At 41.9% G+C, this 16,483-nt stretch overlaps 1 protein-coding gene across 1 annotated transcript in view; it reads right to left on the bottom strand.

Moving 5' to 3' along the window:
• Nucleotides 1–2,436: 2,436 nt before the first annotated feature.
• The window catches only part of LOC125237695 (zinc finger protein 260-like), a 28,847-nt gene continuing 14,800 nt past the window's right edge, over nt 2,437–16,483 (bottom strand). The window contains exons 2-3 of the mRNA XM_048144845.1: nt 6,095–6,399; nt 2,437–5,184 (exon numbers count right to left, since the gene is read on the bottom strand). Of these exons, the coding sequence (XP_048000802.1) occupies nt 3,344–5,184; nt 6,095–6,362 (2,109 nt within the window). The 5' untranslated portion in view covers nt 6,363–6,399 and the 3' untranslated portion in view covers nt 2,437–3,343. The remainder of the gene's footprint in view (nt 5,185–6,094; nt 6,400–16,483) is intronic.

Here is a 16,483-nt window from a genome sequence, read left to right as displayed (position 1 = left end):
AAACAATAGTTATTTGTTATACAAGGGGGCAAAGTTGTATTTTAACGCCGAGTGTGGAATTGAAAAACGAGCAAGTGAAAGGATTCTATAGTTGAACCATGAGCGAAGCAAGTGGTTCGAGAATAGAATCCTGAACTTGCGAGTTTTTTAACACACGAGAAGTAAAATACATTTGCACACAAAACTTTTTCCCTCACTATAGCGAGGAAACTACAACGCAAAAAAATGCGTTTATCACTGCTTCCAGTTCCACAGGAGGAAAATCATCTTTATTACTAGATTCACCTACTCTTATCAATTTTAAAGTAGTTAATTTGACTTTATTCGAGGTTATTACTTTACCCACTAGTGGATAAAATGCGTTTTTACCCGCTGGTATTAAAGGACAAAACACGTGTTTCCGAGCTATAGTGAGGGGAAAAACAAATTAAAAAGAACAAAACAAATTAGAAAGAAACAAATTAAACTAAAAGTTAAGAGGCTAAACTAAACTAAATTGGAACCCTAGGCCACTGTAGAACTATGTCATAGTGACGTTATAAATCAGATTGTAAGAAATTCAAAAGAAAAAAGGTCATTTGGAACTCAAGGAAAAACTGGCCTCTAAGAAGCTCGGGGTACTCAATAGAGCGAAACAGTACCTACTTAACATCGGGTCACCGGCTTTAGCTATACAAAGCACAGGTTCGACCTCATATGGAGTACTGTTCTTATCTTTGGTCTGGAGCACCGAAATACCAACTTCTTCCACTTGATTCTATCCAACGTCGGGCAGTTCGTATTGTTGGCGATTCCGATCTCACAGCCGGTTGAGTTTGTTTAGATCCTCTTAGCCTTCGGAGAGATGTTGGCTCTCTGTGCTTGTTCTACCGTTTGTACAACAACGGGGAATGCTCTGATGAACTCTTTGATTTGGTGCCACCGTCGCGCTTTTATCACCGCACCTCCCGCCAAAGAAACAAAATTCATCCTCACTTTCTCGACACGTGGCAAACCAAGAACAAACGGACCTCTCGCTCGTTTTTGCCCAGGGTGGCTAGCCGAATGGCACAATCGCTCACGAAACGCTCACGAAACGAAGCGCTAGTAGATATCTATCTCTATCGCGCTTGCGTATTGGCGCGACAGAGCCAGCGGCGTATCGCTTTCGTTTGGCGTCGGAGAAATGCCATTCGGCTACGGGACCAGAACGTGAAAGTTGTGGAATGAGCTACCTTCTGAGGTGTTTCCCTTGCGCTATGATATGGGGTTCTTCAAGAGCAGGTATTTAGGGTTCTCAAAGATCGGCAACGCATAAGTGACTCCCCTGATGTTAGATACTTATGTCCATGGGCGGCAATGACTGCTCTCGTTCTCTGCCTATTTCATTAAAAAACTCTTACTGCTGCATTTTGACATGGTTGTAGAGAATTCAAAGTGGCCTAGGGTTCCAATTGGTTGGCTGTACATACCTACGCTTACCCTTCCAGAACATGTAGATAATTATACTTATAATACTTACTGCTGCGCGCAACTTGGTGCGGCGAGAACGGTGGGAGTTTGACCCGCACAAAATACCTTCTAGTAGACTGAAGTGAAGACTAGTAATCAATCGTTATTTCTTTAATCGAACCTCTTAGCGCGTTGAATTTGCGTCTAAAAAACAAATAGCTTAATCGCACGCCCATTGCTGTCGCATCGCGTCGCTTACGCAAGACACCCCATATGAAGCCAGCGGTTTGATACCCCCCCATACTCATGAAGTGGGGAGTGATTTCTAAACTAAGTTTGTAATGTAACCGTATAAGCAAGTGTTTATTAGGTGTGTAATTACTATTTGAGTAGGTATCTTATCTAGCCTAGACTCAGGTCTCACTAGGATGGATGAAAAATAAAACAATTTAAATTTTGATCACTTAAGTTTTATTTATAAGGTCATAAAATTAAGTACTACTTACAGTCACCGGCATAAATAAGTGATGATTTCTGTACCTTTTCATATTAAAGTCTTATTTGAAATGTCATACGAAATTGTCAAACAATTAAAAGCGACAATATATTTGACGCGGCGAATAATCCCTACGGCAGTCCTTTCTATTGTCCCAGATTTGTAATAAACTCTTTTTGACACATGACAGCGTCCACAAAACGTAAATTCGCGCAACCTAATGATATTTTAAATAAAATCCTGTAATAATATTTAAAAAAATCAAGTACTTAAAAACAATATTTCGCTTACTTTAAACATAATCTAACACATGTTACATTTTTGCGGTTCTTCGAGTGAGTATTTTACGATATTAATTTATCACGCAGGATTTACTTATTATGTCATTTATCATTCATTTTTAAACTAGTGCTGTGGCAGTTTGTCATTTCGATTCAAATGACATTTCAGTAAGTTGATAAAATTCGTATATTTGTTTAAGCGCCTCCTTGTACACAGGGCCTAATCGATTCAACCAATTCGACATTAATTGTTAGATTTGGCAAACGATACGTCTTAGCCACATCGCAACATACTTCAAAACAAATGTGTCAAAAATGTGAACTTAAAAATCCGGGACAATAGTCGCACATTTACAGAATAAGTAAAATATTCTTATCTAGACGTGAAACATGGGTATATTCGGTATGTGCCACAACGAAGTTGACGAGTAGAAATAACAATGTGTAAATTACTAACTTAGGTATACAATTTTTGATATACCGCTAGTGCGTTTTCACATTATCCGATCCGATATCGGATGACGGACCGTATCCCGTACATATTTACAGGAGCCATTTTGAATTTCTTCCATTGAAATCTTTCCGAGTCTCAGACGTTCCTCTCTGGACGGCCAATGAAGGCAAGCCAGAGCTGAGAGCCCTGCGGGTCCCCTTGGGGTTCCACTCCGGCCGGCGAAGACACGCCGGAGACGGAGACCCTGACCGACTCTCGGGAACACTCGGGTCCTTGGGGTCGTCACTCCCCAACAGCTCGCCACAAGCTGCCCTTTTATTATTATTGTCAATTTATTTCCAAACATGTGACATTTATAAAACATTAATGTTATATAGGTACACATATATTTATTCCCTAAACTGGGTAGGCAGAGCACATGAAACTACTCAAGATTCAGTGCCACGGCAATAATTATAATAATGACATGTGTTACCTATTTATAATATTGTCTGAACAACTTTTGTACCATATTTTAAGCAAAATAAAAAATATTTCATTTCATAAATGACATATTATAATGTAGGTTATCAATGAACTAAATATCGGAAAGAAGTCACTAGTGTCACTTAGTTCGTGCCAGAAAAATATCTAGGCATAATAACTACACTTGTAGTCGCAATGACTAGAAGTTTAAGGTTTCTATTTAGTGTTCCTGTGTATTTTTTGGTGAACTTTTAAGTATTCTTTCCGCTTGCACCTATAGTCGCAATAGGTACATTTAAATAGCTTCACTTCAACGTGTATCACCTGATGTTTTTTTAAGTATGACTTCTCACTGCATTTGTAATCACAGTGGCTACACTCGAAAGGCTTCTTGCCAGTGTGTTTTCTTTCATGGACTCGTAAATTTGACCCATCACTGCACTTGTAATCGCAATAACTACAGCTATACGGCTTTTCTTTAGTGTGTACGCTTTGGTGAACTCGCAAGGCATGTTTATCCCTACACCTGTACTCGCAATAGCTACATTGAAATGGCTTTACCCCAGTATGTGTCACCAGGTGTTTTATTAGTCGTGACTTATAAATGCATTTGTAGTCACAGTGGCTACAAGTGAACAGCTTCTCTTTAGTGTGTACTATTTGGTGAACTCGTAACTTTGACTTCTCCCTGGTCGTGTACTCGCAATTGCTGCATCTAAATGGCATCTTTTCAGTGTGTATCATCAGGTGTTTTCGTAAGTCTGAACTACGACTGCACTTGTAGTCGCAATGACTACAAGAGTAAGGCTTTTCTTTTGTGTGTACTATTTGGTGAACTAGTAAGTCACGTTTCCGCCAGCTCCTGTACTCGCAATTGCTACATTTAAATGACTTCCTCGCAGTATGTGTTATCAGGTGTTTTATCAGACGTGATTTCTGACTGCATTTGTAGCCACAGTGGCTACATTCAAATGGCTTCTCACCAGTATGTATCTTTACATGGCTTCGCAAGCTTGAACTACTACTACACTTGTAGTCGCAATGACTGCAAGCGTACGGTTTCTCTTTAGTGTGTATTCTTTGGTGAACTTGTAACGTCGCTTTGTCCCTGCACCTGTACTCGCAATAGCTACATTTAAATGGTTTCGCCTCAGTATGAATGATCAGGTGTTTTATCAGACGTGATTTCTGGCTGCATTTGTAGCCACAGTGGTTACACTCAAAAGGCTTCTCGCCAGTATGTGTCCTTTCATGGACTCGTATGGATGAATTATTACTGCATTTGAAGTCGCAATGACTACAAGCGTACGGCTTTTCTTTTGTGTGTACCCGTTGGTGAACTCGCAAGGTATATTCCCGCCTGCACCTGTACTCGCAATTGCTACATTTAAATGGTTTCTCACCAGTATGTATCATTTCATGGCCTCGTAAGGCTGAACTATGACTGCACTTGTAGTCGCAGTGACTACAACTGTACAGCTTCTTTTTTGTATGCACTCTTTGGTGAACTTGTAAGTCCTGTTTCACCCTAGTCCGGTACTTGCAATTGCTACATTTGAATGGCTTCGCTCCAGTGTGTATCATCAGGTGTCTTTGCAAGTCTGATTTTTTACTGCACCTGTAGTCGCAGTGACTACAATTGTACGGCTTACCTTTAGATGTTTGGTGAGCCCGTAAGTTTTCTTTGCGTTCGTTCTTGTAATGGGTCATCAGATGAGTCTCTAAACCTTTCTTAAAGCATGTTGTGTACTCACATTCAGCGCAGATGAAATTTGTAACACCGTGTTCGCTTTTCTCGTGCTCTATTACAAGTAATTTGGTTTCAAACGTAGAACTACAAAAATCACAAGCATATTTCTTGAGTCCTGATGATAAGTGTGTACACTGCGTGTGTTTCCTTAAAGCGGACGTATTTATAAAACGTTCGTCACAGTATTCGCATGCGTATGGTTTGCCCCCACTGTGGGCAGTCGCGTCGCCGCGGAGGCGCTCGAGCACCACGGAACAAGCCATCGCGAGCTGTTCCCTGGCGCGAGCGGCGCTGCCGTCCGAACACACTGCAACAAAAATTAACAAAATAATTTAAATGGATATCGCGTATGATGACCAACATAACCGCGCTGCGTTCAATGTCACTAAATAGCAAGCAACACGCTGACAATAGCAAATTGGAAGTAGTTTGAATGTCCAGTGACGAGGCCATCACTTTTTGTTTTAATGTGTGTGCTATAATTCAGACGCGGAAATGGCAGTGGATTGGACACATCCTCAGAAAACCTGATACTAACCTATCCAAAATGGCCCTCATCTGGAATATACCCGGAAAGCGCTAACCATGCCGCCCTAAATCGACCTGGCGTCGTTCGGTTCAGCAGGAGCTCAGAGTGCTAGGCATGGGGTGGGAGGAGGTCACCCAAACTGCCCAAGACCGGAGTAAATGGAGAAATATGATTCGAGCCCTACGCCCCAGCAGAGGGTAACAGGATGCAAAGGAGAAAGAAGAGTGTGCTTTAATTAATATTCAAGACATTTATTTATGTAGGCCTCAAGGCAAATGTATTCATAACATTCAATGAAATAATAGTAAGTTTTTTGCAAAAATTGGCACAAGCTTTTATAGCCGTACCTTTCATTGAACAGTCATCGAATGCTCTTCGAGAAGTTTCTAAAAACCCCTTACTCGATGGGGATACGACGTTTCACGACAGTTCCTATGACCACCTTTCTGCTCCATCACCAGATCAGCTTCATGATACCATAATATTGCATTATCAAGTGATTTACTTCCTACGTTTTGACGCACACTAACATACTAACAAGGCAAGTGGAATAAAAGCTTGTAAAAATAGAAATACATGATATAATTATAGTACATTACGATACAAGTGCGGAAAAAAGGAAGTTCGAAATGTGTGGCGATAAATTTAGTTTATTATTATTATAAATTATGATTAATAGTAAACTGACCTGGTAGTGGGAGCACTTGTGGGCGGTGCCACTCCTCGGGGCCCAGCACGAGCTCGTCCTTGACCTCGTGCCCGGTGTACAGCCCGGCCCGCACGGCCGCCGCGCTCACTCCCCGCGCGCTGTCCTCGCGCTCCCGCTCCTCCTCCGCACACGCCTCTCCGGGCTCCGTCTTCACACACACCTCTCCGGGCTCCGTCTTCACACACACCTCTCCGGGCTCCGTCTTCAGACAAACCGTCTCTGCCTCCATTGCAGTAGCTAGTGACATAGTTGAGCTCCTGATGCAAGCTGGTCACAGTGAGAACCTGCAATGCAAGTACTGCAAGTAGTAGGTAATTGAATAATTTTAGAGTATCATAACAACAGCCATGGAAACCAATTTGACCGACATAATTGATAAAGCTCTTTAACCTTTAGATTTGAACGCCAAAGACGGCAAATGACGTCAACGGAAAACCGTGCCACTGACGCCACGGGGGTAAATTAAGGATGGGTAAAGAAATTATACACTAACATAAAAGTGGGGTGATTTTCGATATATTTTCATTTAAAAAATGCATGACGTCAAATGCCGTCGCTGGCGGTCACGATTTTCCGTTTAAGTCTCTGGCGGCTAAAAGGATAATAAAGATAAAAAAAAGAAATAACCAATTATCAGAAAGACTTTTGTGGTAATTCATCAGTTAATCATTATTATAGTAAGATGCATATTAGGCACGGCAAAAACAAACACCGCAGATGCGCCGGGCGGGCGATATCAAAAGGACAGCTGGGAAAAAGTGGCTCCAGATCGCACAAAACCATGACCAGTGGAGCATGTTGAAGGAGACCTACACCCGAAGGGTAGAAACAGGCTAAGGGGGCGTCCATTAATCGCGTCATACGTTTTTGGCTTATTATAGACCCCCCCCCCACCCCCATGGTGATCTTTGGTGATATTTTCAGGACCCCCTCCCCCCTGGCCAATATGACGTGTAATTTTTTGGCAACTTAAGTAGACTTTTTTCCAACCCACGAATCAACCAAATCTTGGCACAAAATTCAAATTTTTCTATGAGAATTAAACCTTTAAGGTTCCGTACCTCAAAAAGGAAACCACTGACCGAAACAACTGAACCGATTAAGTTGTTTGGCACACATTACACACATATGTAAAGTTGTGACCCAAAGACGGGCATGTAAATGTTTATCTTATCTTATCTATCTTAAAAAAAATATCAAATGAAAGAGCGTTAATTGGGCCATTTTTTTTTTCAAAGTTGTCTACCCCACTTTTTAGGGTTCCGTAGTCAACTAGGAACCCTTATAGTTTCGCCATGTCTGTCTGTCCGTCCGTCCGTCCGTCCGTCCGTCCGTCCGTCCGTCCGTCCGTCCGTCCGTCCGTCCGTCCGTCCGTGGATAATCTCAGTAACCGTTAGCACTAGACAGCTGAAATTTGGTACCAATATGTATATAAATCACGCCAACAAAGTGCAAAAATAAAAAATGGAATAAAATGTTTTATTGGGGTACCCCCCCTACGTGTAAAGTGGGGACTGAATTTTTTTTTAATTCCAACCCCAACGTGTGATATATTGTTGGATAGGTATTTAAAAATGAATAAGGGTTTACTAAGACCGTTTTTTGATAATATTAATATTTTTGGAAATAATCGCTCCTAAAGGAAAAAAAGCGCGTCCCCCCCCCTCTAACTTTTGAACCATATGTTTAAAAAATATGAAAAAAATCACAAAAGTAGAACTTTATAAAGACTTTCTAGGAAAATTGTTTTGAACTTGATAGGTTCAGTAGTTTTTGAGAAAAATACGGAAAACTACGGAACCCTACACTGAGCGTGGCCCGACACGCTCTTGGCCGGTTTTTTTTTTATTTGGATTTTTTTATGTGCTTTCCACTCAGAATCGCGGGCTCTTTCAATCCTAATAGGAGTAAAAAAGTGTCCCAAGGTTTTTCTCTATTCCGTTACCATTTTTAGGGTTCCGTAGTCAACTAGGAACCCTTATAGTTTCGCCATGTCTGTCTGTCCGTCCGTCCGTCCGTCCGTCCGTCCGCGGATAATCTCAGTAACCGTTAGCACTAGAAAGCTGAAATTTGGTACCAATATGTATATCAATCACGCCAACAAAGTGCAAAAATAAAAAATGGAAAAAAATGTTTTATTAGGGTACCCCCCCTACATGTAAACTGGGGGCTGATATTTTTTTCATTCCAACCCCAACGTGTGATATATTGTTGGATAGGTATTGAAAAATGAATAAGGGTTTGCTAAGATTGTTTTTTGATAATAATAATATTTTCGGAAATAATCGCTCCGAAAGGAAAAAAAATGCGTTCCCCCCCCCTCTAACTTTTGAACCATATGTTTAAAAAATATGAAAAAAATCACAAAAGTAGAACTTTATAAATACTTTCTAGGAAAATTGTTTTGAACTTGATAGGTTCAGTAGTTTTTGAGAAAAATACGGAAAACTACGGAACCCTACACTGAGCGTGGCCCGACACGCTCTTGGCCGGTTTTTCATACATTTTGTATGGCGGTAACGGAATGGAAGGTCTAAAAAAAAATATGGAAATATTGGGACATTTTTTTCTCCTATCACGATCAAAAGACCTCGCGATTCTGAATATGAATTGCGTAAAAAATACCCATGTGACAGAAAAAGTGGGGTGGACAACTTAGAAAAAAATGGCCCTTATACGTATTTCAAAGATATATGTTTTTAATAATTTTCAGTCAAGTAGGTAATTTTCAAGTAATTAAAGAAAACAGGCAAAAATGACCATTCCCTTATCTCCGAAACTAATTAGCATAAAATTTTCAAAAAATACCCGAGATAGCCTTTAATGTATAGATTACAAGAAAACCTATTAGAAATATGTAGTCAAACCTAAATTGGACTTAGAAGAAAAAACTCAAATTACGAATTTCACTCACTGGGGCTGCAAGGAGTTACCAAATCTTTTGAAAGTGTTGAGTGCGTTTGAATATTACATGTACATTCATTTTTGTTTCGTCTTTAGGGTTCCGTAGTCAACTAGGAACCCTTATAGTTTCGCCATGTCTGTCTGTCCGTCCGTCCGTCCGTCCGTCCGCGGGTAATCTCAGTGACCGTTAGCACTAGAAAGCTGAAATTTGGTACCAATTTGTATATCAATCACGCCAATAAAGTGGTAAAATAAAAATGGAAAAAAATGTTTTGTTAGGGTACCCCCCCTACATGTAAAGTGGGGACTGATTATTTTTTCATTCCAACCCCAACGTGTGATATATTGTTAGATAGGTATTTAAAAATGAATAAGGGTTTACTAAAATCGTTTTTTGATAATATTAATATTTTCGGAAATAATCGCTCCTAAAGGAAAAAAAAGTGTCCCCCCCCTCTAACTTTTAAACCATATGTTTAAAAAATATGAAAAAATCACAAAAGTAGAACTTTATAAAGACTTTCTAAGAAAATTGTTTTGAACTTGATAGGTTAAGTAGTTTTTGAGAAAAATACGGAAAACTACGGAATTCTACACTGAGCGTGGCCCGACACGCTCTTGGCCGGTTTTTTATAAATTGTTCAAAATATCGATTATTTTATTTTCAAAAATGACTTAGCGCCTCCAGAAGGCGCTTAAGCTCTTCTTGTGATGTAAGGAACCCTTGCAACACGAGTCCAACTCACACTTGGCCGGTTTTTAAGTGTTATGGCTCTTCTATGATTCCGCCAACGTCAAGGCTTAGGAAGGCACGCGTTTTTTGAAGACAGTTGGCCGGTGAGCTCTACATTTGTCAAATTTGCCGCCTTTTTTCAGTGCCATGATTAGGTTGACCGTCTATAACACTGTCCGTGTACACGTGATGAGGGCAAACTAAAAAAACCTTTGAAAATTAAAAATAACTGACTGCACACAGCTCTATTTTTCTCACTTGATGGTCTCATCGGAAGATCAGCGCTGGAAGTCACCAGCAACACGCTGAGATGCAGCCATTTCGTGGCACTTCATTCCTTTCTGTTGTTGTAATGTGCAATTAATCTTGACTGTGTTCACGAATAAATTATATTCTATTCTATTCTGTTCTCTTTGCACTGCACAACGCAAGTTCTGACTGTAAAAGTTGATATAAAAATAGCTCAGAAATATGATTTTTTCTTTACGTTAGTGTAACAAAAAAAAATACACGTGATATGTTCCTAACCCCCCCCCCCACCCCCCATGGTGATATTTGGTGATTTTTTCATGACTCCCTCCCCCCCCTATGCAGTATGACGCGATTAATGGACGCCCCCTAAAGAGAGAGAGAGATATTAGGCAAGTAGGGCAATTAGAAATATTCTTACAAGCAGCTGCAGAAAATTGGTGGAATATCAGAGCAAAAAAGACATACGTCTGTGGATTGTGTAACCTTAGCTACTGTTTAATAGACCTGTCCAAACAGAGTGACACAGATTAAGTGTTGGAAGGCATTAGCCGGCTCAACAAAGAGCAAGGAGCGTAGTGAGGCTGCTCACATTTACCAAGCAAGCAAATTACCTCAAAGGCTGCTTACAATTTTGTGCTAAGTTATTACCGTGACTATTACACAAAGACCTTCAGAACAACCATGTTATAGAATTTACAAGGCATTAAATACTAAATGCCACTGACTAGCAATAGAGATACAACTAGGAACAAATCAAATTATTTTATTGAATATTTTATTGATTTTTTCTTTTTTCAAGTAGTCACACTACTGTCCGAATCAAATCAAATATCTCTATTGCTATAAATTTAAATATATATCATCCCACCAGTGGGCCCTGTCGTTTTTTCTTTCGTGTATGATATCTATTTTTTATAGCAATAAGAGGCCTTATTCCTAAAGACGAGCGTTTTTTGCAAAATAGAACCTTTTTCATTCAAAATTATAAAGAAACTATAAATGATTATTAAAAAAATGATAATGTTCCTAAAAGTACATATCTTAAGCTAGAAAGTCAATTGGTACTACTTTAAAATATGTCTTTTTATACTTCCGAAAAATCAGTTTTTTCGGAAGACGTTTTCAATTTTCATAGTGGGATAGCTCGTTTAGAATCGTGATTGTGCTGTTAAAAATGTTATTTGGGGTAATAAATGATCACAATCCTATTTGTTATATCCTGTACGAGTTAGCTAATACTTTGACATTTTAAGATTTACTTGAAATGGTGGATAAATAACCTTCCGTATCCTCCCCATTTTTTCGATAAAAAGAGGTTTACATTATGTATTTTTCCTGCGATTCCTGCATTTTTTGTAACTCTTAAATAATATTATCCTAAACTAGAACTTCTTATTGACCTATAAGAAAAAAATCATACATATAAGATATACCTTTCTGTCGATAGATATGTTTTTAAAACATCTAAAATTCGAATAAAAGACACTGTGCTAACGCGAGCCCGCTCAGTCTGCGCCGAGCGCTCGTAGACAACGGACCTGCGTTTGATCGTCCGGCGCACCTAGCTTTCGTAAGCAGCTCGATAGTTCCGAGAAGTGCCGTAAACTGCGACTAAACAAATCTTGATCCTTTTTACACCTTATGCAATTTTAGCATTCGACATGCTTTTCATATGATTTTGGATTTTAAGTTATACGTGACTAGTTTTTTAAAGGTGCGCGGGGCCCGAGGGCCCCGCGGTGTTCTTTTTTGTTTTTTGTGTTTGCTTTTTTGTTTTTTGCTTTTGCTTTTGCTTTTTGTTTTTGTGTTTTGCTTTTGCTTTTTGTTTTTGTGCTTTGCTTGTTTGATTTATTGCTTTGCTTGTTTGCTTTTTTGCTTCAGCCTTTGCGTGCTTGTGAGCACTCTCTGCCCGCAGCTCGGCCTGCGGCCTCGCGTGCTTGGGAGCCTGTCAGACACGCTCCGGGCCTTCGGCCCTCCGCGTAGTTACTGTGGGGCTTGTAGGGAAGTTGGAGCTTAAACACGACCCAATAGTAAAAGTGTCTTGAGAAGCTCACGACGGGCCTACGGCCTGCGGCCTCCGGCCCGTCGTTTCGCTTCTCTAAGACACTTTTACTATTGGGTCGTGTTTAAGCTCCAACTTCCCGGACCGCCGGCGAGCCGATCAGGGACGCTCCGGGCCTTCGGCCCTACGCGGAGCTCGGCCTTCGGCCTTCGCTGGGTTCGAAGCTCCGCGTCGGGCCTTCGGCCCGCCGCTTCGCTTGTTAAGATACTTTTAATTATTCTTCTGCTTGGGAGCACAGTCTGTACGCAGCTCGGCCTGCGGCCTTCGCGTACTTGGGAGCACTCTGCCCGCAGCTCGGCCTGCGGCCTTCGCGTGCTTGGGAGTCTCTCAGACACGCTCCGGGCCTTCGGCCCTCCGCGTAGTTACTGTGGGGGTTGTAGGGAAGTTGGAGCTTAAACACGACCCAATAGTAAAAGTGTCTTGAGAAGCTCACGACGGGCCTGCGGCCTGCGGCCTCCGGCCCGTCGTTTCGCTCTATGACACTTTTACTATTGGGTCGTGTTTAAGCTCCAACTTCCCGGTCCGCCGGCGAGCCGATCAGGGACGCTCCGGGCCTTCGGCCCTACGCGGAGCTCGGCCTTCGGCCTTCGCTGGGTTTCGAAGCTCCGCGTCGGGCCTTCGGCCCGCCGCTACGCTTAATACTTTTAATTATTGTTCTGCTTGGGAGCACAGTCTGTACGCAGCTCGGCCTGCGGCCTTCGCGTGCTTGGGAGCACTCTGCCCGCAGCTCGGCCTGCGGCCTTCGCGTGCTTGGAAGCCTCTCAGGCACGCTCCGCGTAGTTACTGTGAGATTTGTAGGTAAGTTGGAGCTTAAACACGACCCAATATTAAAAGTGTCTTGAGACTCTAAGACACTTTTACTATTGGGTCGTGTTTAAACTCCAACTTCCCGGTCCGCCGGCGAGCCGATCAGGGACGCTCCGGGCCTTCGGCCCTACGCGGAGCTCGGCCTTCGGCCTTCGCTGGGTTTCGAAGCTCCGCGTCGGGCCTTTGGCCCGCCGCTTCGCTTATTTAGATACTTTTTGTTATTGTTTTCTTGGGAGCACAGTCTGCACGCAGCTCGGTCTGCGGCCTTCGCGTGCTTGGGAGCACTCTGCCCGCAGCTCGGCCTGCGGCCTTCGCGTACTTGGGAGCCTGTCAGACACGCTCCGGGCCTTCGGCCCTCCACGTAGTTACTGTGGGGATTGCAGGATTTGTAGGGAAGTTGGACCTCCGGCCTGCGGCCTCCGGCCCACCGCGTCGCTTTTTAGACACTTTTACTTATATTTTCTTGCTTGGGAGCACTGTCTGTACGCAGCTCGGAACTTGGACCGGAGCAATGACCGTCGGGCTGGTAGGGAAATTTGACTTTGTCCCCTCTCGCCGCCGTTTTTGACTTTTCCAAAAATTTTTTTTTTCATTTCTGTTTTTGGCCCCCGCTCTTACCACGTGCCAAATTTGAACGCGCTCGGACCGAAAATAAAAAAAAAAATTTCAAAGTCGGCCATTTTGAAATTTTGTAAATGCCATTCGATGGACCTCAGATAACTGTACAACATTAGTTTAAGCACTATTAACCTTTTTCCTACCGTTACGGAGCTATGGGGATTTAAAAAAAAACCTCCATACAAACTGGTAGGGAAATTTGACTTTGTCCCCTCTCGCCACCGTTTTTGACTTTTCCAAATTTTTTTTTTCTCATTTCTTTTTTTGGCCCCCGTTCTTACCACGTGCCAAATTTGAACGCGCTCGGACCGAAAATAAAAAAAAAAATTTTCAAAGTCGGCCATTTTGAAATTTTGTAAATGCCATTCGATGGACCTCAGATAACTGTACAACATTAGTTCAAGCACTATTAACCTTTTCCCTACCGTTACGGAGCTATGGGGATTTAAAAAAAAGGACCTCCATACAAATTTCAATTGGCCTTCAAAGGGCGCCATTTTGAATTTTTCAAAATTTTCTTTTTGTGTACTAATCTTGAGGTGGCTGTCTACCCGTGTGCAAAATTTCAGCGCGCTCGGACCATTTTGAAATTTTTCAAAAAAAAAAGTCAGCCATTTTGATTTTTTTTTAATGCCATTCGATGGACCTCGGGTGGCTGTATAACATTTGTTTGAGCACTTTTCACTTCTTTGTACCGTTACGGAGCTATGGTAATTAAAAGAAAAACCTCCATTCAAATTTCAATTGGCCCTCAAAGGCCGCCATTTTGAATTTTTCAAAATTTTCTTTTTGAATACTAATCTTAGCGCGACCGTCCATCCGTGTGCCAAATCTCAGCGCGCTAGGACCATTTTGAAAATTTTCAAAAAAAAAAAGTCGGCCATTTTGATTTTTTTTTAATGCAACTTTTTTCTACTCGGATACCTGTATGACATTTGGTCGAGCACCCCACGGCTATCTCTTACGGTTTAAAAGTTGCCATACAAAATAAAAGTGGCCAGTTTTCCCACATTTGTAGCACTTTTCAATTTTTTTTTATTTCATTCGAATCGAGGCCACTTGGAGATTCTATGACCAAAATTTGAGCTCTCTACGACAAACTTGAAAAATGGTCAAAAAAAAAGTCGGCCATTTTGAAAAAAAAAATGGCGGCGTCAAAAACTGCCCAGGGTCCTCTATGACATTTGGTCGAACACTCCCTGGCTAACTCCAGCCGTTTGACCAGGCCGTCCGACATTTTTTTACCCGGAACCGGTAGACCGACGATCTGATCTATCCGGGGTCGCAGGACCAAACTCTATACGACCACACCAAACACTGCCACCCGCAAAAACTCCTTCTGCCCATTTTTTGAAAAATGTCAGTCGGGTTGTAGCTTTATATTATATAGAAGTTTGTTGAGAGTTTGAATTATTATTATATTTTGGGACCAGGATGAGGTTCTGGTTCTCATGATTATGGAGTCAGGCAGGCGATGTTCAACAGAACTGCTATTCTACTTATCATAACTCCACCATGTTTGGGCTCATTAGAATTGGGCTGATGAGCACCATCGATCTAGATGAGGTCCAAGGTCTCATGATGGAGTCAGGAGGTGGTCAACAGAACTGCTATTCTCCTCATCATAACCCCATCATGTTTGGGCTCATTAGATTTGGGCTGACGGGCACCATCGAACTAGATGAGGTCCAAGGTCTCATGACGGGGTCAGGAGGTGGCCAACAGAACTGCTATTCTCCTCATCATAACCCCATCATGTTCGGGCTCATTAGATTTGGGCTGACAAGCACCATCGAACTAGATGAGGTCCAGGGTCTCATGATGGAGTCAGGAGGTGGTCAACAGAACTGCTATTCTCCTCATCATAACCCCATCATGTTTGGGCTCATTAGATTTGGGCTGACGAGCACCACCGAACTAGATGAGGTCCAAGGTCTTATGACGGGGTCAGGAGGTGGCCAACAGAACTGCTATTCTCCTCATCATAACCCCATCATGTTCGGGCTCATTAGATTTGGGCTGACGAGCACCATCGAACTAGATGAGGTCCAGGGTCTCATGATGGAGTCAGGAGGTGGTCAACAGAACTGCTATTCTCCTCATCATAACCCCATCATGTTTGGGCTCATTAGATTTGGGCTGACGAGCACCACCGAACTAGATGAGGTCCAAGGTCTTATGACGGGGTCAGGAGGTGGCCAACAGAACTGCTATTCTCCTCATCATAACCCCATCATGTTCGGGCTCATTAGATTTGGGCTGACGAGCACCATCGAACTAGATGAGGTCCAAGGTCTCATGATGGAGTCAGGAGGTGGTCAACAGAACTGCTATTCTCCTCATCATAACCCCATCATGTTTGGGCTCATTAGATTTGGGCTGACGAGCACCATCGAACTAGATTAGGTCCAGGGTCTCATGATGGAGTCAGGAGGTGGCCAACAGAACTGCTATTCTCCTCATCATAATCCCATCATGTTCGGGCTCATTAGATTTGGGCTGACGAGCACCATCGAACTAGACGAGGTCCAAGTTCTCATGATGGAGTCAGGAGGTGGTCAACAGAACTGCTATTCTCCTCATCATAACCCCATCATGTTTGGGCTCATTATAAATATGTGGAAGGTCGTTAATAATAATAAATGTTTTATTAGGGTACCCCTACATGTAAAGAGGGGGCAGATATTTTTTTTCATTTCAACCCCAACGTGTGATATATTGTTAGATAGGTATTTAAAAATGAATTAGGTTTTACTAAGATCGATTTTTGATAATTTTCATATTTTCGGAAATAATCGCTATAACTTTTGAACCATATGTTTAAAAATATGAAAAAAATCACAAAAGTAGAACTTTACAAAGACTTTCTTTGAAAATTTGTTTTGAACTTTATAGGTTAGTTTTTGAGAAAAATACGGAAAACTACGGAACCCTACACTGAGCGTGGCCCGACACGCTTTTGGCCGGTTTTTATTTTATTTTAATACTTTTC

This window comes from Leguminivora glycinivorella, chromosome 22 (genome assembly GCF_023078275.1).
Source record: "Leguminivora glycinivorella isolate SPB_JAAS2020 chromosome 22, LegGlyc_1.1, whole genome shotgun sequence".
Taxonomy (NCBI): domain Eukaryota; kingdom Metazoa; phylum Arthropoda; class Insecta; order Lepidoptera; family Tortricidae; genus Leguminivora; species Leguminivora glycinivorella.
The sequence above is the reverse complement of the archived record's forward strand: the minus strand, read 5'-3'. Positions and strand labels throughout refer to the sequence as shown.